The 23,924-nt window shown below is 44.3% G+C and overlaps 1 protein-coding gene across 2 annotated transcripts; it reads left to right on the top strand.

Moving 5' to 3' along the window:
• Positions 1-461: 461 nt before the first annotated feature.
• RGS16 (regulator of G protein signaling 16) lies at positions 462-23,066 on the top strand. 2 transcript variants are annotated; one of them, XM_081012337.1, is made up of 6 exons: positions 462-465; positions 13,070-13,164; positions 16,095-16,187; positions 17,216-17,277; positions 18,038-18,204; positions 18,853-23,066. In XM_081012337.1, the coding sequence occupies exons 2-6, from the start codon at positions 13,121-13,123 to the stop codon at positions 19,051-19,053; spliced, it is 567 nt and encodes a 188-aa protein (XP_080868463.1). In that variant the 5' UTR covers positions 462-465; positions 13,070-13,120; the 3' UTR covers positions 19,054-23,066. The 2 variants fall into 2 exon arrangements, with proteins under 2 accessions (XP_080868463.1, XP_080868462.1); XM_081012336.1 differs by lacking the exon at positions 462-465 and having other exon boundaries at positions 12,890-13,164.
• The last annotated feature ends 858 nt before the right edge of the window (positions 23,067-23,924 follow it).

The raw sequence follows: 23,924 nt of genomic DNA, 5'->3' as shown, positions 1-23,924 counted from the left end.
GCTATGCGGCTTCGCTCCACGGAAATAGCAGTTGACTCACAGCACCGCGCCACTTCCCCCTCTTCACTTCGGAGCCCGTTAGTGGGTTCCTTAGCGGGTTGGGGGGGCGCTAAAGGTGCCCGCCGAGTCCCATGGTCACAGGCTTCATCCGCCTGTGATTTTTAAGTGGGTCCCCGCTTCGCCGTAGCGGAGAAGACCTGTTTTCCGCGGAGCTAGTCCCTCCAGTTCAGAGGGAGTCCGCCATTGCTGGTGGCGCCACCCCAGAAGTCTCCATCTTTCAGACACCACCAGACAAGTGGTTTGGACCAGCCACTGGTGAAAAAGCAACCACAATGTTCTAGCAACAAATTAAATCAGGCTCAAATACAGCATAAGCTACCTGGAGCCACCACAGGCATCTGGCTAGAGGTTTAGCCTCTGTTCCCCAGCCTGGTTTGGCTAGAAAGGCTGGAGCTCTGCCATCTGAACAATGGCTGAGGACCTGGATCCAGATCTATTTCCTGGCCCCATATATCATTTTGTGGAAATCCTATTATGCTTGTTCGCCTGAACAGACCGAATTAAGGTTCACCAAGTGCTCCGATAGTAGAACCCTGTGCACTTGCATAACGGCCATTATCATCTCTTTCCCTCTGAACCTCCTTTAGCAGCCATTACTCAGAAATTATGAGGGTTATTATGGTTGCGGTAGTGGAGCAGTGCTTCTGAAAAGTTCAAAGAGTATCTCTGGGACACTCTGTGCATACAATCTTAAAAAAAAGAAAAAACATTGAAAAAATAACTCCCTAGCATTTCAGTGCTTAAAATCTTTCATTGCTTGTCACCACAAGAGACTGTTGCCCCAGTGTTGTCAAGGAAGAGCTTAAGGGAAGGGAACGTGGCCAGGAAACATCACATATGAAATGCAAAACAACCTCTCTGCTCCAAATCTGCTATCAATAATGGATGGAGCGGCTAAGTGGGTGAGCAGCTCTTGCCTGCAAGCACAAGGGCACAGTAAACAGGCCGCTAAAAAAACAAGGCCTGGAGCAGCGTGAAGAGGTGTAGCGGGTACACAAAAGCAGGCAAACTTGGTGACATGGTGTTAAACAGAGATTTGTAAGGGGAAAGGGTTGATCCAGATATAGGTCAGGCAGCACAGAATGGTGGTCTTCCCACCCTGTTTTTCCTTTAATGCCGCATCTGCTTTAATGTCAGAGCGCAGGATTAAAGTGTCTCTGGGAACAACTACATTTTGGTCAGTGGGGTGCAGCTTTCCTACCAGCCGTCACACAGTGTGAGATTTGGGGTATTTTGTCTCCTCGCAAAGCACTGGCTAATTTCTAAAGAAAGAGGTGTCAGAGAACAGATCAGCAGAAAGAGAGAGAGGGTGTCTATATGGGGTGGCGGTGATGTCCCCTCACTGCTGTCCTGATGAAAATCTCCCTCCATCAAGTGCATAGCTGTCAACTTTTATCTTGCAAGGAATCCTATTAGGAATAAGGGAATTTCCCTTTTTAAAAAAGGGAAATGTTGACATCTATGATCAAGCAGCTATTTATCCTGGGAGGAAAGCTTCCATTGGCATAGGGTAAATTCCAGGGGCAAAGTGAATTTTCACTGGGACCACAGCAGAGACGGTGGGGGAGGGAAAGTAAAAAATTTCTAGGCTTGGGAAGAGTTTTGAGGGAGCTGCCGGGGGGGGGGGCACATCCAGCACCCAGGTCTAAGATCCCACACCCCTTGGGCCACTAGGGGGCGCATTGGAAGATGGCCGACAATACCATCTCTCTGACCCACACGGGGTAATTAAGAGGCTGTTATGGGAGTAGGCAGCCTCCCTTGTTGCCCCAAGGAAATGGGGAACACTACCCTTGCCTGCTGTGCCCATAAATCACCCCCTAATTCGAAAGAAGGGGGTGAGGGCCCTAGGCAGAATGCCCCCGTGTGGACCTCAGCTCTCCTGGACGCTGTCTCTGATCGCGCACTAGCTGCAGCAATTTGGAATAATTAATTACAAAAAAAGCAAATGCACATATTTCAAGTGAAGAAGGGGAGTGAAGTCTGCTAATTTAAGTGACCTCTGCGAAAGAAGACGACGGGTTGGAGAAACAGGAATATTTTATGATGAAGATACACCAAAGGCTGGGTATGTTGACAACGGGACTGAATGGGGGGGGGGGAACCTTTTTTACTTTCCTTCTATGCGATTTACAAGAACCCCTCCTCATTAGAACCGTCGGTTGAACTGACCCAAGCAGGATGATTAAGGTCTGTGTGGAGATAAACTTTAACCAAAAGTATGCTTTATGGAGACCGAGAAGCAATAAGAGCTTTTGGGAATGGCGCAGCAATTAATTCGGAGTCCCCATCTTGCCAAAGGATTTATAGCCGGGAGGAAAAACGGACTTGTTTTCAGACTGCATTCCTAGTGAATCTCCTCAGAGGTTTTTAGAAAGGAGGCAGATTGGTGAAGATTAATGACGCTAAGACTGTTTTGATGTATGGAAGTGATGTTATATGGAAAACGTCTGGATATGGCTACTGGATAAAAAAAATAATATCCACGCAGGATTACAAACTGTTCTAACCAGCTTGCGGAGACTATCAGAGGTCACAAAGAGAAAGGAAAAATATATGAAAATAACAACAAGCGATGTGGAAAAACAATAAGAAAGGACTGGATAGTACTGTGAACATCATAAGGTTAGATTTGTGGACATTAAAACAGCAGCAAGAAGCAAGAAGTTGATTGGATCCCCTTCGGAACTTGAAATATGGGTACCCCCAACAAAAATTTAAAATTCGGCTGTGTAATTTGGAATTTATGTAATTTGGTTTGATTTGATGTGATTGGTCGGTTAATAAAAAAATATTCTTAAAAAAAAAAGACCCCCCACCCCTAACCCATGGGCTCTCAAATCTCTTTGTAAAAAGCAGGCAATACAGAGAAGTCAGCATGGTGGTAAGAGGCACATTTCTGAACATCTACCACTGGCTGACAAAGAAGCTGGCAGCTGAACTTTGGTTGATAGGATGCTAGAGTCTATTAGTGTGTTGATGTTGCTCCCACAGTAGAGTCCGTTAGTACTACTAAGGCACTGCTTTTCACGATTACCGTAGCTAGAAGTGGAACTGAAATGGAGATTCCATGCAGGAACTTGGTTTATTTCTGTCTTATCTAGCAATGTCCTTCCCCTCTGCCAAGATCCATCTTTAATGACTTCTCATAAGTAAGTGCCATTCAGAAAAGTTTTTCTCATTGGAGATTCAGCCCACCCCTTGCTTCCCTGCTGCAACCTGACTAGGAGATTAATGCTGAACTGACACTTCTGCTTGTCCTGCTGCTTTCCCTCCGGAAGCGGAACGAAGGTCAATAGGTTTTTTCTGCTAATTGATGTTCTGATTCAGCAGTAATGGGACGATGGGACAGCAATGAGTGGTCAGAGGGAGAAGACTGGGAAGAGGAGGTGACAGAAGCTGAAGAGGTAACAGGGTTTCGAACTGCTAAGTGGGCAGGAGCTGGAACCAAACAATGGGAGCTCACCTATCATGGGGATTCGAACTGAGAGAAGTCCAGAAGCAGAAACAGGAGAGGAGGGAGACCAAGAGGCAGAGATGAGCCAGGCTGATGAAGTGTCACAGTGTCTCCCCCTCCTGCTGCAACAAGCTCCCCTCCCCTCTTGTCTCCCAGAACCAGGAGAGGCATGAAAAGGGCGGAGGAGAGGTTGATTGCATGCAGCCCCTCTTGCTTTCAGTCTCAGCAACTGATCCATGGGCCAAGACTTACCAGGGATGAGGTGTTGTGCTCATTAGGCCTGACACTCTGCCAAACCTGGGCTAATAAAGAGTTAACTCCAATTTGAACAGTGCAATTTATTGCCGGCTTGCTCCTGTCAGCCTATAAAGCAGAAGACCTCTCGGACCCATGCTTTCTAGCCATGGGACAAGTAGAAGTGTGGATGAGCCCTTATTCAATTTAGACAAAAGTAAAAAAGGATGGGCAGATAAATGACTAGTTTATTTTCAACTCCCCATCGCTTTGTAGAAGAATAGTGCTAGAATAGTACTGTGGTGCCTCGCAAGATGAAATTAATTCGTTCCGCGAGTTTTGTCGTCTTGCGATTTTTTTCGTCTTGCGAAGCACGGTGTCGGGAAAGTTTTGGAAAAGCTTCAAAAATCATCAAAGTCTTTAAAAACCTCAAAAAAGGCTACCACACCGCGTTCTATGAGTTGCTCCTCGAAGTCAAGTCGCAACTGTATTAACGGTGTTAAGAAAAAGGAAACAAACTTGCAATACGTTTCCGTCTTGCGAAGCAAGCCCATAGGGAAAATCGTCTTGCGAAGCAGCTCAAAAAACAAAAAACCCTTTCGTCTAGCGAGTTTTTTGTCTTGCGAGGCATTCGTCTTGCAAGGTACCACTGTACATTAGGCTGCCATGATTTGGACATCTACAACATCATGTAGATTCAGTGTTAAAAAGTGAATGAATGACAGTTCCGGGGGGGGGGGAAGGGCTATTATAGAAACAAGCTTAGCTGGAGGATGCTGAACAGCATCTGTGGAAGGGGGGTGTATCCCAAAACATAACTGAAACAACAAAATCACTCCCAAAATCTCTCTTTCCCAACTCCTTCCTTCTAGCGACTGGATATGACAGAACCTGGTCACGAAAGTGTAGGGAAGGAAACTCTCCTCATCCAGTCCCCATTGAAGTCTCAAGGCAAAGCTCCTCACCTTCCCCTAACACCGAGGTCGGTCACCTGCACAAGCTTTTACAATATCTCCTAAATGGGAATGCCACCTTGTGGGAAGATATTTGGAGTCCACATTACAGATTAGAAGCAAATGTGCTGTGTACCTAAAATGTTATCTGAAAAAGCAACTAGATTATCCAGGTCTGCTGTCTTTTGGCCATTAAGCAGGAAAAGACACACTGTGCATGTTCAGAGACACATGTACTCCTGGGGCGTGGAACAGTGAGCCTCTTTGAGTGCTTCAATGGAACATCTAGTTCCAAAAATTTTCCATTATTAAATTAAGTACGGGGGGGGGGGAGCATCAGCACAGAACATGTGTTTGCCTGCCAACTGGAGTTTTCTCATCACTGAGCAACCATCCCCACCCCCATGTTTTTGGGATTAGGAAACGAGATTTCCAGTCATGCATAAGCCTTGTGCCCCTTTTCTTAGAAATTAACCACTAGATGCACCCAAAGGTGGACACCCTCACACTAGAAGCAGGAAATCCTCAAGGACAATGTGATTAGCTGATGAGTAGGTAGCAGATGAGCCTTGCAAAATACAAACAGGTATGTAACTTGAGATGTCAGCAGCAGCCACCTTTGGAGGCCTGTGGCCCAAAACAGCATTTGCAGAGCTGTTAATTGATGGTTTAGAAAGAACCTATGTTAGGGTTTGTAATGGTAAGGTGGCCCCTCCTCCAGTGCCAACCCTGCAGAGTAGCTTAGTAGCACCAGACATCCTGTAATTTTGTTCTCTCACTTATGTTTCACCTAGGGCTAGGTGTGTGGGATTTCCAGAGACTTACAGTAGAGTGGTCTCCTCCAGAGTAGGGGAACAGCCAGCTAAATTCCATCTAAATCTCCTGCTTGGCAACTTCAGTCCGCCTCCCCTCTGCTCTCTCAGGCACTTCAACAATTAGCAGCTTAGCTCCAAGCAGCCTAAGCCACATGGGAGGTTAACCAACCCTTGAGTCTGTTCAGAAACCAGTACAACCCAGTACAACCCACTTCATAACTATTCAGCAGCTCTGACAGAACCATGTACTGTGGCCTCCTAAGGGCTTTTTACCCCTTTGGAAAGGATTAGATTAGATTCAGTTGACAGCCTGTTTAGCCACACTATTTCTATCAAGGTAAATTCTCAATATATATACCCTTTCTTTGCCTATGTCACATGTAGATTAGACCAGATTTATTTCTCCCAGTTTTGCTCCTTTGTTCTGCTAGGAATCTGAATTTCCTGTATGTTTTGCCAAGCACAGTTTCTCTGTATCTGCCTAATAAGCCTTATAATGTTGCCTCCACAAAATTGAAACTTTCTTTGCTAGGCCGAATTGCTGCTATCAAGATGAATGTATTGCCAAAGATGTTGTTTTTGTTTCAAACACTCCAGGTTGTGGATAAGACGGAGTGTTTTCAGAAGTGGCAGAGAGATATCTCTAAGTTTGTCTGGCAGGGCAAAAAGCCCAGAATTAAGTTTAAGATATTAACTGATGCGAAAGAAAGAGGGGGCTTTGCCCTGCCAGACTTAAAGTTGTACTATGAGGCCGCAGCTTTCTGCTGGCTAAAAGACTGGCTACTTCTCGAAGACACTGACGTGTTGGACTTGGAAGGGTTTAACAATACTTTTGGATGGCATGCATACTTATGGTACGACAAGGTTAAAATCAATAAGGCCTTTAAGAACCATATTGTCAGAAAATCACTGTTTAATGTCTGGACAAAATATAAAGACTTGCTGGAAAATAAAACTCCAAGGTGGCTTTCACCTTTGGAAGCTAAGGCCCGAAAAAGACCCAATATGGAGGCCAAATGGCCAAAATACTGGGAAATACTAGAAAAAGATGGAGACAATTGGAAATTGCAGAGTTTGGAGAAAATGAAGGATAAAGTGCGAGACTGGTTACACTATGCTCAGATTAAAGAAGTTTTTAAAAATGACAAGAAACTAGGGTTCCAGGTGGAGAAATCGAAACTAGAAACAGAACTGTTAGAACCAAAGATTAAGGTACTTTCAAGAATGTATAACTTGCTGTTAAAATGGAATACACAAGATGAAATGGTTAAATCGGCTATGATAAGGTGGGCGCAGGACATTGGGTACAATATCATGTTTGAGGATTGGGAAAGGTTGTGGAGTACTGGGTTGAACTTTACTGCATGCAATGCTTTGAAAGAAAATGTAATGAAAATGATATATAGATGGTATATGACCCCAGTCAAACTTGCAAAAATATACCACCTGTCTGATAATAAGTGCTGGAAATGTAAAGAGAGTGAAGGAACATTCTTCCACCTCTGGTGGACCTGCCCTAAAGTGAAGGCGTTCTGGGAAATGATCTATAATGAACTGAAAAAGGTATTTAAGTATACCTTCACAAAGAAACCAGAGGCCTTTCTTTTGGGTATTGTCGGCCAAGGGGTGGCAAAGAAGGACCGGACATTTTTTATGTATGCAACAACAGCAGCAAGGATACTTCTTGCAAAGCACTGGAAAACTCAAGATCTACCCACACTGGAAGAATGGCAGATGCAACTGATAGACTATATGGAATTGGCTGAGATGACCGGCAGAATCCGAGACCTGGGAGAAGAGAGGATGGAGGAGGATTGGAAGAAATTCAAGATTTATCTACAAAAATATTGTAATTTGATTGAATGTTAAGCAGGATGCTAGATCATAAATAATTGAGCACCACTAAATTAGATGATTCAGGATGATAAGTGAGAATGAGAAAACATAAACTTTTTCGAGAATTATTAGACTATAAATAAATAGATGGGATATAAATGCAAACAAGATGATAAATTGCTGGTAAAAATTTATAACGATGAAAGTGGGAGCGGGAGATGTGAGGGAGTCCAAAGAAGATGTGAAATTATGTTAGAACATATGTTATTTTGTTTATTATATCTATTTGTATTGTAAACCCTAATAAATATTTATTATATATATATATATATATATATATATATATATATATATATATATATAATGTTGCCTCCACAATTTGCTTTCTAACTCTTTTCTAATTCTTCCAGCAGTAATTTGCTTCTATTTCTCTGTAGAATGAATGAGGGAGAGAGAGAACAACATGCTTCAGTTTATTGAAATAGTGTATGTTGGGACATGCTAATATGCCATGAGGAATAATATAATGAAATAATTAACAGTCTTTCAAGAGCCTACCCGCTGCAAATTTGAACCCTTACTCTACCCCAGGGGTCAGCAACCTTTTTCAGCCGTGGTCAGTCCACTGTCCCTCGGACCTTGTGGGGGGCCAGACTATTTTTTTTGGGGGGGGATGAACCAATTCCTATGCCCCACAAATAACCCAGAGATGCATTTTAAATAAAAGGATGCATTTTACTCATGTAAAAACACACTGATTCCTGGACCGTCTGTGGGCCGGATTGAGAAGGTGATTGGGCCGCATCCGGCCCCCGGGCCTTAGGTTGTCTACCCCTGCCTCTGTATGAGTCTCACTGCGTCTTCTGGGTTGACCCCTAGATGGGGTTCAGGCTTAATCAGCTCATGAGCACACAATAGTAATTACTACTTTAGTCTGACACAGCAATGGAAATGGCAACTGAAACATGTTAGGTGCTTTACCAGTACTTAACATTTCTACTGCCTTTACAACTCTGAGGAGGATGCCGGGGTTGAAGTGAAAAAACCTTGGTGAGTCAGGCATCTGTGGACAAATGGCATGCAAAGTGTTGAATCAAACGCTGCTGCTCTTGCAGCTGCTGACAATAGGCTAGATGATGTGGAAATGAGCTTTCCCTGTCATGTAAGCCCCAGTTGTTGATTTTCTATGCTAGGCTATTTGCCCACACAGGTTAGCAGTCATATGGTTGTATATATAACAGAACTTCCCACATGTGCCCACATGTGAACGGATCTGTCACAAAGACGCCAGCTAGTGTCTCTCCAAGGCGTGCACACTCTCACACAGGAATAGTTCACAGAGCAATTTTTAGCACACTCAGCCATAAAAGCAAGATCAGATCTGAACAAGTGATCCTTGAGAATACACACCTTAAGCACACGTGTGAATGACTATATAAATAGTATTCCCTTGAGCGTTCATGAAACCTCCCTCCCTTTGCACGCTCACACACACACACACACACAGCATTTGTGCCTCGTGTCTGTAATCAGTGCTGTGCTATCACCAGCAGTGGCTCCTGGAAGAGACTGTTTAGTTTCAGTGCTTATTTTCAATGATGGCCAGAAAGGAATTGCTAGAATCCTTCATTTCTCTCAACGCTGCCTTCCTCCAGCACGCCTGCTCAGGTCCTCCCTCCCACTTTCTTGGGATCTTTCTCTCTGATAGCATTTCCACTCCCCTCAATTTTCAAACACCACAGCTCAAGCTAGAAAGCCCACCTCAGATTCTTTCCATGTTGTCTTAGGTTAAAGTTTACCCCTCCCTCATAGAGTGACAATGCCCAGCACCCTTACCAAACCACAGCTGCCAGTTATTCCTTGGGGAAAGCTGTATTTTTGTGTATGGTGTGAATGTGATGTGACACTGCCAACTACAAACCACGCTCTCAGTTTCCTCAGATAGACATATCCTGTATGCTTTTTTATTCCCAATCCTCTTCTGTCTGATTTGGATCATTGTATGAGCAGCCATTGGTCATATCCCTGTCCCATTCACTTTATTTGTTCAGTTGAAATATTCTGTGTTTGTTTTGTTTTTAGTATGTATTGTGTATAAAATAAACAAGCAAATGGCACTCTGATGAGAGGAACTTTATAGCTAAAACTCTCCCGGGCAGCATTAACAACCACAGGAGCCGTGTCCTGCATGGAAGCAATAACGAAACAGTCATCTTGTTCTCTGATACATTCAAGCCTCACTTAAAGGACACACTCATCTCTTCTGGCCCCTTTTCTCTGGCTCATCTTGTTCCTGGTATACCTTTCCCTGCAAATGACAGCCACTCTCCACAGCTGTTTCCTGCTTGCCTTTCTCCCTGCCTCCCACTCCAGCAGGATTTCACTGCCTCTGAGCCACATCTGTCACTGTGTCAGAAGGAGCGCCTTTGTTATGCGTTTGCTGGTTCAACACAGCTTCCCGTAGTTCTCAGGGAAGGTGTATCCCCCTCCCTGCACCCTCAGCTGTAGTGGAAATGTCATGCAAGCCTCAAGTGGAAGTGGGACACCTGCAGCAGGAGGGGGGGGGGACAGCACCTTTGCCCTCCTCCAGCCCATCCATCACTGCATCACAGGGTGGTTGCTGTTTTTGAAAAAGAGCAAATGAGCTTCCTTACTGGAAACGCCACACAGCTGTGGAGCTGTGCCCTGCACAGGGCAGCAGAATGCGGCAGTCGTTCAGGGTTGGTAGAAGTGGCTGAACTGCTACAGGGTGGGGAAGTCCAGGACTGAGGTATCACCCCATGCCTGACTTCATCCACTGCAATACCACACTTTCTTCAAAGCTTGAGGCAGCTGTCAAAATATAAAATCAGTTAATAAAACACAAAAAATAAATAGGCACAGCTGAGAGAGGGTGGGGGGGGGGAGGAGTAGCACGATGCTCCAAAAGCCAATCTAAAAAAATGTGAGTTTTATACCTTCAACAGGGAAGTGCCCCAATTCACACCTAATTCTACAGCTTTGGAGCTCCACATGGGGGAGGGAGAGGCAAGCGGATCCCCAAGGTGGTTATTATGATTATTTGATTATTTGAAGGAATGGCAGTATTCACGGTTGTTGACATCCATCTGTCTCGGGAGACCATGGTGGAGTGTGCCTTCGAAGGTGAAGTCAAACCATTGCATTAGCACTGAAGTGACTTCCCTGGGGTGCAAGCCTGGGCAGTGTGCTGTGGCTGATACAGGAGAGACATGCTTTATTGCAGCTGGGGCAGATGAAGGTGCCTTGTTTCACTACAACAGTCACACCATGGCATTTCTTCTCTCTGTACTCCTCCAGAAGAAGCCACTGAGGGTAGTAGAATTATCTGCCTTATTGGCTATCAGTAATGAGTAATTGAGGTATGGATGAAAGCACAAGCTGCAGAGCTGTGCCAGACAAGGAATCTCTGGACTGGCTTATGCAAACCAGCCTGGCTGGCAAATATGTTAAGGTGGCAAAGGGGATTGATGGGTCATCTGAGAGAAATCCTTTGGCCTGGGAAGACAGATGTTGCCAAGGTGATGGGGTGTGTGAAGTGAGGGGAAAAGAGATTTTTTAGCAACATGTTCTGAGAAGAAGAATGGGAGGGGGAAAAGACTGGAATCCATATTAGGCAGGCTGGCTGAAGGCAGGCTAGGAGCATAGCTGTCAACTTTTCCCTTTTCTTGTGAGGAATCCTATTCAGAATAAGGGAATTTCCCTTTAAAAAAGGGAAACGTTGACGGCTATGGCTGGGAGAGAGGCCTTGAACTGCATGGCTGCCCTGACGCAGGGTACAAGCTCCTCTTGAAATGGCCACGCTGTGAGATCTCGACTCCTTCCATGCAGACTGAAGGTGTAAATAGGTGAGTAAGCCATATTTCTTAAAGCTACGACAGTCTCTGCTGTCTCTTATTCCTCCAAAGGAACACAGAAATGGATCATGCCTATTTCAGAGTAACATTCCTGATACAAAAATTACCCCACCTCTTCATCCATCAACCCAGTTCCTTACAGTCATGTAGCCCTTAAAATGGGTTGGTTGATGCCATCCTGAGGGATTAAACTAGGTATGCTTTTTAGATAGATATACAGTGCTATTTTTCTAGAAAAAGAGGTGCCGGAACTCACATGAACTAGGTTACATTCTAAATAGTGCACAGTAGATACGCATACAGACAACTTATTGGGAAGGTACAATGATCACCCATAATGTTTTGTAAATGCTGGGCAGATGGCAAATGGATTGCAGATTTCATGGGGGAGGGATGGGGAACCCGTGGCCCTTCAGATATTCCTGAACGACAATCCTGGTTGTCCCTAGGCATTGGTCATGGTGGATGGGCTGATGGGAGCTGGAGTCCAGCAACATCTGGAGAACTCGAATCTCCATCTCTGTCCTAGGTAAAAAATGCTCATTATTATCCGTCAGGGGAAAGGTTGAAGGGGAAAGTGGAAGAAAATTTACCAGTCAGGTGTGCCAAGGTTGCCTGGGTAGGATTTTATTTCTTTAGCTGGAACATGACATGTTTCAACACACACATGGAGGATGTTGGACAATTAATGCTTTTCCTACCTGGGAAGATGGGAGAAAAAGATGTGAACTGGGAGATATTTCCCCTCTACTCAAAGCAGACATGCCCCATGGGGGTGTGGGGTGTCCATCCTGTGTATCTACCTGCAAGATGCTTGCAGTATGTGACAGGAAAGATGCTCTGCTGTGGAAATTCTAGGTCAGAAGTGAGGGAGTTATGGCCGCCAGATGTTGGGCTCCACCTACCACCAGCCCCTAGCTGCATGACCTGTGGCAGTAAACATCTGGAGGGCTACCACTTCCCCATTTCCTGTTGGACCAGAGAGCATTTACAAAATAAATACTACATATAAATAAAAGCATTTTATCACTGGGCTTTATCCACAGTCACATATTTAAGAATTCACAGTGCAGCTCCCAGGACTCATTGCACAATATGGACACCAACTTTCTCTGGCATCTTGGTCTGAAGCAGGTTCACTTGGAATACAGTCCTGCCACTTTTTATGAGACTTGTTTCATGCTGGGCAGGCCTGGAACCATCACATATGAAGTACAGCAAACAGCATTCGTGACTATTTTTTCACCATACACTAGGGCCGGATTTAGGCCCTTTCTAGTTCCAGCTGTCCTTTGTCAACAACAAATTGTCCCTGTTTTTTGTGTTGAATATATGCTATATGGTAATTTATGGACCTAATAGGTATCTAAAGCCATTTTATAAGTTTTTTATCTTATATTTTGGAAATGTACATCCAGTTTTTTCCCCTTTAATTTTTTTGGGGGCCCCCAAGAGAGTGGGGCCCCAAGCTATAGCTTGTTTAGCTTATACGTAAATCCGGCACTGCCATACACTCAGTACTGAAGTGTTTATTTAATTGTGAACCTAGTCACAAAATGCGTTCCTTGAGTCAATGCCCTTCAAATCAACAAATGCTAAGGCACCACAGCAACAGAAGAAGGCATATTTTATAATGCAGAATTGGTCTGCTTGTTCCTCTGCCGGGAACTGTTCATGACTGCGACGCTCAAGGACAGTTCCAGTTCTTCTTGTCTAGCGGCAGGAGCTGTGCACTTGATTCCCGCTCCCTCCCATTTCCCATCAGATATAAAAGCTCCGCTTCCAGACACCAGCGCACAGAGCGCTAAACAGCAAAAGGTGCTGCTGGAGCTGCCCACTGCTTCTCTTTTCTGCACAGCTTTAGGCAAAGCATCTGTCTGCTTCCTCACCATGTGTCGGGGGTTAGCTTCTCTTCCTACAAGCTGCTTGGAAAGGTAAGAGGCTGGAAAATATTTGGGGCTCTTAGCAAACAACTGCTGAGTTGATAAAACAGGAGTGTGCTTTGCTTCAACATCTGTACTGATCGGGGTAACATTTGTGTACAACCATAGCTCATACTCCTATAGTATCTTCTAAAGAATGGAAAAACTTTTGTTAGTTAGATGAGCAAGATCTATCACTGGCAAGGGCAGGAAGTGCGGGGGGGGGGGAATAATTCAAACAAGCAAACAAAATAACTGCATTTATCCTGAATTTCTGTTGCTCTTGTTGAGGGATGCTTCCTGGTCCGTACATACTTTTGCTTTCACTCAAAAGGAAGGCTTTTAAATGTTATAATGAAATCTTTTTCTCCAAACGATCACCTGTTTTTGCAATGCGGTTCTACAAGACACTTCTGCAAGCAGCACTCTGCACAATTAGCATTCCTGCCACACACCACCCAGAGGGGGGTGAGCTAAGAATAGAAAGTGGCGCGCCAGGCAGTCATCTACAAACTGTCGCAGTGATGCACCAAGCGGGGAGGCACCTCTGTGTGGCTGGTTGCAGACGCACTACAGCAGGCAGGCAGCTGTCATAAGAAATCTAAAAACGGGAGACCGTGTCCGCATTGTTATGGCTAGCGCAGCAGCAAGTAAATCTGGGTCACTGAGAAGTGGTGCAAAGGAAGTTCAGGAGAGATGGCATGGAAGAAACTCAGCTTCATGCAGTTTTGAAGAAGGAATGTGATTGTTGTCATTAGTAGTATTAATTTCTCTACCGTTATTGATGTAACATTTTACTTAACCGAATAATAGTGTTCACAGTTTATATTTTGACACTGGGGGAGACAACAAGAGGGGGAGGAAATAAAGAGAAATCATAAATAGGATGTTTCTCTTGAGCTTAGTTTCAGCTGAGCATGACAATAGAGGACAGTGTTGAATGTCTACCTGAAAAGCAGCAGTGAGCAATTTCAGTTGTGACCTGCTTGAGGCAGGGACCTATCCTTTCCCCTAGTAATTGTAGAAACTCTGGCTTACTGTATTATCCACCCAAGTGAGACAGACATATCAGTCCTTTTAATAGCAAAGAAAGAATAATACTATTGCAGGCATGCTCTTCCTGGTTTCTATACTTTGTCCAAGAATGTGGGGTTGTTGTTTTATACCTGTGAACAAACACTTTTTCCTGGAAAGCTTGAGGCATGCAAATAGAGACCTCTTTATGCACTGGTGACGGTGTTCATTCCCCCACCCCACCATCATCTATGGTCAAGCTGTTGTGGTGCTTTAAAGCGTCAGAGACAGTGGCAGAGGAAAAAGAGTGAATGTGTTGAATCTCTGGACCTTAAATATTCCAGTTCTCTGACAGATGCATTCAACAACATAGAGCTTTGAGGAATAAGAGAGACTATCAGAGGATGCCTGAACAGGAAGAGCAATCTTGCAGGGAAACATAAGAGTAGAGGAAGAGACTAAAGGGACAGCAGATGCTCCAAGCGGAAATTATTTGGTCTTTACAAAAAGTGGTTAACAAACAGTTCCATCTGCATGTTGTGATATTCCAGTCCTTTTGCATCTGAAGAGCAGGTGCCACATAACAAAATGTACCAAACAAGTGAAGAAACTGTCCATCAAAAATGGAGGTCTTAGGTTACACTTGCGTCCCACTTGAGAGCTTCCCTGGGGCATCTGGTTGGCCACTGGGCAAACAGAATTTTGGTTCATTTGTGTGACCTTCGGATCACTTGTTGGAGCCATAGCTGGGCACCATATGTGACAATCATGACAGACTTTCCAAGAGTCCCCTGGCACAGAGGGCGAGGGGTTAATGATGCCAGGGATGAAGAGAAGCTGTTACAAGAGGTTCCAGTTTATTAAACAGGAAGGGCACTAGGGAATCCTTAATGTTGTAAAGGTTACACAGTTCAGATATTAACCACTGAATCTGAAGGCTAAAAATAAGCTAGCTTTGCTGCCAGCTAGATCCCATTGTCCATAAAAGTGGGAACTAGGTGGGAAATAAAAATCTTTTTTAAAAAAAGGGGAACTCGGGGAAAGTTGTGTAGCCATGAAAGCATGATTAACACACAGAGCCCGCAAGCACAATAAACACAATACCCAATTGCTGTATTAGAGGCCTCGAATCATTACAGCAGTCGTTGAAGGACCAAATGGCCACCCATCTGTCAAAGATGATTAAATTACTTGCATGTGTAATCCTGCCTTGCCTTCTGCATTAATGGGAATTACAGCTTGATTAGGAATTCTACATTACTGAAATGCTTGCATGCCCTCGCACAACAGGAATTAGTATTGTTTCTCTCTCTCTCTCTCTCTCTCTCCCCATCATATATCTCCTACATTTATTTGAACAAACATGCAACAACTCTTCTCTCCAGCCAGGAGCATAGGAAGGGGGGCGGTGGGGGTGGTCTGCCCCGGGTGCCCTCACTGAGGGGGGTGACATGCAGATCCCAAGTCTACCCCAAGCCGTTGGGGAAAGGGGAGGAGCTGCACCGCCTTGCCAGCGGCATCCCCCCCCCTTGCCCTTCATTCTGACAGCTCGGGGGAGGCTTGGGAGTCGCGGGCAGCAGCGAGCCAAATGTCCGCCCTGTGAGCCCCTCGCTCTGCCCCTGGCTGCAGGGCACACACACCGCTCCGGGCACCCAAGCGGCTGTCCCACGCCTGGGAGGGCACCCTCCGCGCCACGCCCCCCTCAGGAGCACGGATATATGCTCCACCGCTGTCTCCAGCCCCCAATGGATAGCTCTGCAAATTCACACCAAAAGCCAACAGCCAGTTTGGAACCAGGCAGATGGTGGTTTTCACTTGAAGCCGCTCTCTTCTTTTTAAGGAACACACACACTGCTGCCGCCTCGTGGCCACTTCTTGTTTTACCTTAAAATTCATTTTGACATTCTTCCATTCCTCTCATTCTGCAGAGCAAAGGAATTCAAGACCCGCTTGGGGATCCTGCTTCATAAACCAGATCTGGGATATAAAATTGGGAGCCTGAGCCGAAGCACAAAGCAGAGGTAAGTCATGTGCTGAAGGTAGCGTAAAAAAAAAACACCTGGTCCAACCTAGAGCACTGCTGCAGCTACTTAAGAGGGACCGGTCCTGAAAGGTGCAATGGAGCAGTGCAACATTAAATATATATATTAGCTCCTAAGGAATTCAGTGAGAGGGAGGAATCATAACTAGCTGTCTATGGAAGAAAACTGTTCTTCAGCCATGACCTGCCCTCCTGAGTCTGAGCTGTTGCCATCCATCTGTCTCAAGAGACAACGGCATGTGCCTCTGGGCATGAGGCCAAACTGCTGTGTCCGTAGCACCCAGGTCACTTCCCCCAGGAACAAGCCTGGGCAGTGTGTCTGGAGGTCCTGGGCTGCCCAGACAACAAGACCTCACTGAAGTGGTCCAAAGGAAAGCAGAGCAATATGTTTAGCACCAACCTGGCTGCAGAAGTTGCTGGAAGGAGGCGTACAAGACGCCATCCAACCATCTTGGGGATTCCACTCCAGATTTGTGCAGGGCTCACTCTTTAGCCTTTTCTTCTCCTGAAGATATCCCATAAGGCAGTGGAGGTTTAGGATCATAGTTTTCCTTCTCTTAGATGGACTATCTTCCCAGGTTGATGAGCCCCATCTGCCCCTCACTTCCCTTTTCAGCACGTGCAGAAACCACCGCTCAACCCATGTAGTCTGAGTAAATTCCAGTGATCCAGTGGGGTGGCTTATGTGTGCTCAAGCTAGAAGCCAGCTTGTTCTCTGCAAGAACAGGGACCCATGTTTTCCCATACAGCTAACAAGAAATAGGAGAACTGAAGACCTTGCTTTAGCTGTTTTCTAAATATTGTAACCACACCATGGAAACCATACAAGGTGAAATTAAGAGACAGATACATCCTTCTGCCTCCCCCCCCCCCATAAGTGGTGATGAGGGTGTTTGCTTTAGTTTAGGATCTCTGGGCTTCTTGTCTTGTCTGCTCCTCTGCCTAAACTCTTCACCCCAACATTCCTATTGGCACCACCATGATTTTAGCATTTATTTTCCTCTCCAGATATGCCTTAGAAGAGGTGCTCGGATGGAAGGAGTCTTTTGACCACCTTCTGAGAAGCAAAAGTGAGTATGCCTTTTCACAGTCCCCAACACGTCAAAGGGAGCAGAGAGTTTTTCCAAAACTTGTTTTAGGAAAACACATTCCTTCCCCCCATAGCTACCAAATGCATGCCTTGATTGTTCCATAATTCCTTCAAGTGCGATATGTCCTACAGTGTACTGTGCCTCAGACAGGTTCACTTCTGGGTCAGATTAATGTATGATTAAACATGCCCTTGAATGCAACGCTTGGTTTCCCCTGTCTTTTTTAAAAAACGAATACCAGCCACAGGCAGCTCCATTTCATATAAGGACTACAGTATGCGGGGAGGCGTTTAACTCCCCCCCCCCCCGTGCCATTTCCCCACTGCATATCTCCCCACACATTCCCAGTCCAAGCTGCTAGATCCTGCAGCTAGAGACAGATAAATAACACAGAGCAGAGCGTGTTCTTTTAAACAACAATTCAATCCTCAGACAAGGCCCTGTGGTGGTTTAAATAATATATATACTATAGAAAAGTTAGCTGCCTATCAGTTTGCTCCAAACCTGCTGATTTGGATATATTTATAAAATATTTCCTGCCTATGCTCCAGTTCTCCCAAAATAATTTTTCTACCAATGTTCTGACCCTTGTTCCGCACAAGGGTTTTATTCCTATGTCTTTTCTTTCTAAAAAATAAATAAATCCCATAGCATTGTGTTAATGTCTGTAAGAAAAAGTGCATCCTTCTGTTCTCTTCACTCTCCTTCCAAGCTAAACATTCTCTGTCCTCCTTCACAGGTGGCCTGGCAGCATTTCATGGCTTCCTCAAAACAGAGTTCAGTGAAGAGAACCTGGAGTTCTGGCTGGCCTGTGAGGAGTATAAGAAAACCCACTCAAAAGCCAAACTAGCAGCCAAAGCCAACAGGATTTTTGAAGATTTTGTTCAAAATGAGGCCCCCAAAGAGGTGAGTAAAATTTCTCAGTATGATGCAATCCTTTAAAAAAAAAATACTACTGCATTTGCACCCTATATTTCCTCTAAGGTTCTCAAGACAGTATACATGTTTCCTTCCCCACGATCACTCTATTTTATCCTCACAACGAGCTTGTGAAGTAGGTTAGACTGAGAGATAGCGCAGGACACTTTGCTGCTGGAAGCAAAATGCTCGGTTGCCACCCCCCCGGCCACTGCCCCCTTTGCCACCACTGCAGTCTTGCCTTGGGATATGGGGGCGGGGGGGGGCGGCATGAGGCTCTGCAATGACTTTTCCTAGAGGAAATTTTTGTTTTTATTTGTTTAATTTGTATACCATCCTATGTCTGTAGATAAAGCTTCACCGTCAGGAGGGAGGAGGGAGGCTCTGCAAGGAGCAAATCTGCCTCCTCTCTGGCGTCTGCTGCGCTGAGGCAACTGCCTCACTTTGCTTCATGGGCCAGCCAGCCTGCAGCTGACCCCAAGTCACCCTGTGAAGGTTGTGGGTCTCCCCAGTCCTCCTTCCATACTCTTAACTGCTTCACACTGGCTCTGCTAGAATGCATACAATACCTGTTGCTTTTCCTCACTGTTAAGAAACATATTGGCATAGAATTAATTGCTGCTGTGTTGCTTACAGGTGAACCTTGACCATGAAACCAGAGAGGCGACCAGGAGGAACCTCACCATTGCCAATTCTGCTTGCTTTGAAGAAGCCCAAGCAAAAACCCACACCTTGATGGAGAAGGACTCCTATCCCAGATTTCTGAAATCTGCCTATTACAGGGACCTGACAGAGCAAGCGACCAGCCACAGGACAGGCAAGCCCACACACACCTGAAGCTGCTCATTGTCACTGCTAGGACTTGTGTTGGGGGAACAGAGACAAAGAATGAACCAGGAGAGGCAGGAGCCTCAGAGGGAGGTGATAAGAGCTTTCCAGTGGTGGAGTTTAGGCTGGGCCTTTACATTGGCCAGGATGCCTGGGACCTCATATGCTTCCATACACCCAGGAGCTCTACCAAGAAAAGGCCCTCCCTGGCATCTAGGAAGGGCAGAAAACAGGCGCTCATGTGAAAAGCACCGGAGAAAATTGTGTAAGAAAGAACCTGCGCTCCAAGTAGGATGAAGAAAGCAGAAGGGAAGGCGAGAATTGAGGGGCAGAGAACTAGAAAGGTTGAATTCCTCTCTAAAACTGTGTATCATCCTCGTGTTCAATGTTATGCACCTGTGCACCCATCCGCATGCATCAGACTCTATCTGCTTTCAGAATCCAGTATCTGCACTTGCAAAACACAGACGACAAACTGTATCTAGCACACAGGGGTTTGAAATCTCCAGCTACCGCATGACAGTTCCAGAAGCACACAGCTCTCTGCATGTTTGTACACCAACCAGCTGAACAGTCAAGACTTAGCATCCTTAACAGTGCAGGTGTTGCTTTGCCTTTGTACCCAGAGGAATGCTGCATCTGCTTTGATCCAACTGCATATCTGCCTTCTGCCATGATGGGCAAACTTCCTTCCAGTGACATTTGCAGAAGCCAACAAACTCTGTGAACATTATAAGCAACCTTGGGTGACATGCCCCATTTTTTAATGGTTTCCCATTTATTGTTAATTATTACAGTGGTTATTAATAATTATTTATTTAGATAGGGCATTTAATGAGCACAGCACTTTCGACACAGGTACAAGTCACTGCAGCAAGGGGCCTGCAAATGATATCTCCGCTGATTTCATGATACCTATAAGACTACATTGACAGGTGGCATCAGCAGAGAGGTAAAGAAAAAGAGAGAGTGGGAAACAAGACTAGATTGGCCTTGCAAATATAAGTCTGCAAAAGTTATTAATTCCTCACCCCTCCATGAAAAAAACAACTACTACCCTGGTGGTCCAAACAAAACGTGTTTCAGAGCATTCTACGCCTGTTTACTTGAAAGAAAGTCCCACTTTTTTAAATGGGACTTGCTCCCAAATAAGTGTGCATGTGTAAAGGTTTGCTGTCTCGATCATGTGCAGCACAGTTGACGGCTTGAAAGGGCAGGGGAAGAGAAACTTTCCAGTGAACACACCCTTCCCTGCCTGAAGATTATTTTCTTTTATAAATTGTATTTTTGCATTTTCAATTTTACAAGAATAAACAAAAGATACACACTCAAACAGAAACATACTGTAAAATCCCCATTGATTTCCCTCCTGCCCTTTGTGAATCCTCATAAGATTTTCCCTCTGCATCTCTTCCATAACTCTATTCTTATAAGTCCTTTATCAATCCATAGCTCAAATTTTTACTACAAGTTTTCTGTCAGTCCTACCAATGAATTTGTTTACTATAGTTTTTCAAATAGATTATATACTTTCCCCATTCCTTATTAAAATCAGCCTCTTCCTGGTTTCTAATTCTTCCTGTAAGTTTTGCCATCTCGGCATAGTTCATCCATTTTATCTGCCATTCTTCATTGGTCAGAGTTGTACCATCTTTCCATCTCTGGGCTACCAGAATCCTTGCAGCCGTGGCCGCGAACATAAATAATTTCATCTGGTCCTTCAGAATCTCAGCACCTAAAATTCCTAAAAGAAAAGCTTCTGGTCTCTTAAGAAAAGTTATTTTCAGCATTTTGTTCAGGTCATTATATATCATTTCCCAGAAGTCGTTTACCACCTTACATGACCACCATATATGATAAAAGGTGCCCTCCTCCTCTTCGCATTTCCAGCATGTTTTAGACTTTGATTGTACATTTTAGCTAATTAACTAGGAGTTAAATACCAACAATACATTATTTTCATATAATTTTCCTTCAGAGTGTAGCATGCTGTGAATTTAAACTTGTTGTCCATAATCTCTCCCATGCTGCTAACTCAATATTGTACCCCAAATCCTCATCATGGATTTGACCTGTTCATCTTTTGTTTGCCAATATTATTCTTACTCATAATCACAGGTGACCAGGTGACTAGGTATTTGCAGTCCTTGACCAAAATGCAATCAGGGAAAGTTAAAAGGCCCAGCAGGGATGAAAAGCTGTCTGATTCACAAGCGACTTACTGCAGACCAGTCTCATTTAAATTCTGAAAATAGAATAAATGGAGATTATTTGGGGAATATTAAAACACTGTTCAATTGTAGCCTCATCTCCAGTGCAAGACCTGTTGAAACTGATAGCAATCGTGCATGTGGAACTTCCAATATTCCAATTTTGTAGGGCTATATGTACAAGAGATGTTTCCAGTGAATTGTGCCCGTAGACTGACAGGTTTGGAGGAAGGACATTTTGAAAAAGGAGACAAGGAAAAACCTGGTAAATGAAGAATGATGTGAATGGGCAAACAAAGGCAAATTCTGCTGCTAAAGCAGTACACACAGAACAAAGATATATGATTAATCATGTTAGCAAGTTAGTAGGCCCATTGTAACTTAATGCATATAATACTTTAGAATGGAAGGTGGGTGCAGGAGTGGCCCAGTCATTCAGCAGGGCAGACACTATGAGATTTTACTGATCCAACTTGTGTAATGGATAGACAGGATCCTGGATTACAACTGAGAAGGGGCACAGGCTCGCAGTCATTGAATCCCTGCTCATTTGTACTTTCATACATCTTGTAATGTACACCAGCTAGGATTGTACGCGCAAGATAACGCTGGCAGCAACAGAATGTGCCACGCCTGGCTGAACAATTGTACGCCAGGTAGTTTGTTAAAATCAGCCCTGATGCCCTGCCTTGCTCATTTGACAAACTGCAAAATACCAAGCAGAGTATTTGCTCACAACAGAAACCTATCTAGACTTATGTGAATTAAGTACTGGAAGTAGCTGAGAAAATAAACAGTCAAACTGCAACTACTGAGCAATTTACAGTGCTGTTTCTGCTGCTGCTGCTAGTAAAGCTTTCAAATACCAGTAAGATCAGTTTATGCTTTTCTTTCATTTATCCACAAGCAACATTTCCCAGAGCAGATGCACCCTGAGCCAATAGCAAAAGCCTCTTGCATGCGGCAACTCACTTGGCAGAGACCATATCCTGAGGTTCTTATTCTGGTTTTGATTAACCTTATTCAGACAAACTCCTGTTGACTTCTGTGAAGTGTTGTCTGAAAAAGGAGACATGCTGCAGTTTTCCTTCTGAAGTCTATGGTTAAAACCTCCCTCCATGGACTTCACTGGTGAAAGAACAGTATATATATATATATGTATATAAAGTTATATAAGCCAAACCATGTTTACACAAACTTTTCTTTTTTTAAAAAAACCCAATGCTACTTTTGCGGGTCTACTTGGGGTGAACTCTTTACTGCTGCAGTGTTTGCATGCCAATGTGATTTAACCATCAATCTGCCTGCATGCCAAAATAAATATTCTTCAGCAGCAAAGGAGGGTGGAGGATATGAATTTGAAAAATGTACTCTACCCAGTTCTTTGCATTATTCTGTTTCGCACAGCTGCCATGCTGCCCCTTTATTGTTGGTTTTCTTGAGAAGTTCTACAAAATATAAAGCATTTCTTAATGCTGAACCACAGATGAGAAATTGTGAGATGCCTGTCTAGTGGTCGGTGATTCCACCAGCAAACCAGCAATGAAGTGACCAGGCCTTTGCAGCCCAGTTTAAAACCCCAGAATGAAATGTACTGTCCTATTGCTGAAGTTAGCCTGGCCAGAAGTCTAAGAGAAGATGAACTGGAATTCTCCCCAAGGCCAGAGCTGCCTTAATATTTATTATTTATTTACAACTGGAACTTATTCCGGTTCTTTCAGTGTGAATGACTGAGATACTACGTTGTGGATTCAAGAATGTTATAATGTTGTTGTTATAATATTATTTGAAAATAAATCAGTTACAAAACCAGTGCAATGGAAATCTGTTTCATATTGGCCAGGGAGGAGGAAGGGGGGGAGGAAAGGGGGGGAGGACAGCATCTGCATGATATAATTTGGTAGAAACATTTATTCAAACATAAATAAAACTAATATTTACTGTATTTCAGAGTAAGGAAAGCTGGTTGTTTATTGATGGGACACACTGAGCATAAATCGAAAGTAACTGGTGACGGGATTGGAAGTCTAAGGGTGAAATCCTTTAGGATTATAATATTGCCCAGATTACTGAAAAGCCTACTTGTCACTGCTTTTAGGTTGCACTGAAACCCTACCATGTTTTTTTTAGAAAGGAAGGTGCATCCTTTATACAACGACTAGTGGAAACCCTATGAATGGAAAAAACCAACCAGACCCTAAACGTTGTGCATAATACAACTAAGTACAAATCTAAGAAAACATAACAGACTTTGATATTGTTGTGGGTTTGCAGGGGACAAAGATCCCCTAAACTTCCTGGGTGCCAGGTTCTCCCCATAATTTCTGAAGTTAGTAAAGGTGGGGTTTGAAGTCAGAAGCTTTGCGTAGAGAGGCAGATCAGGTGATGGCAGAGTCTTTACCCTGACAAAAGGTGAGACTTGTAGCATCAGACAAGAAAGGGGGAGGCTATCAGGATTACAGGGGGCATGATGTCACACCAGGAAAAAGTGCTTTTTGCAAGATGCTTTGAAAGGGAAGGTGCTGGAATCAGAGTAGTAGTAGTTGTTATTATTATTAATTGAATTTATATACCGCCCTATACCCCAAGGTCTCAGGGCGGTTCACAGAAAAGTTCAACATAAAAAGCACAATATATATAATAAAAATAAAAACAACCCACCCCCCAAAG

Source organism: Podarcis pityusensis (assembly GCF_964106645.2).
Source record: "Podarcis pityusensis genome assembly, chromosome: 6".
Lineage (NCBI taxonomy): Eukaryota > Metazoa > Chordata > Lepidosauria > Squamata > Lacertidae > Podarcis > Podarcis pityusensis.
The sequence above is the reverse complement of the archived record's forward strand: the minus strand, read 5'-3'. Positions and strand labels throughout refer to the sequence as shown.

Bases quoted from the DNA above. Each gene is read 5' to 3' on its own strand.
- RGS16 (XM_081012336.1), top strand. From the start codon at position 12,905: ATGACTGCGACGCTCAAGGACAGTTCCAGTTCTTCTTGTCTAGCGGCA. The intron at 13,165-16,094 runs GTAAGAGGCTGG...CTCATTCTGCAG, and splicing joins CCTACAAGCTGCTTGGAAAG to AGCAAAGGAATTCAAGACCC. The intron at 16,188-17,215 runs GTAAGTCATGTG...TTTCCTCTCCAG, and splicing joins AGCCGAAGCACAAAGCAGAG to ATATGCCTTAGAAGAGGTGC.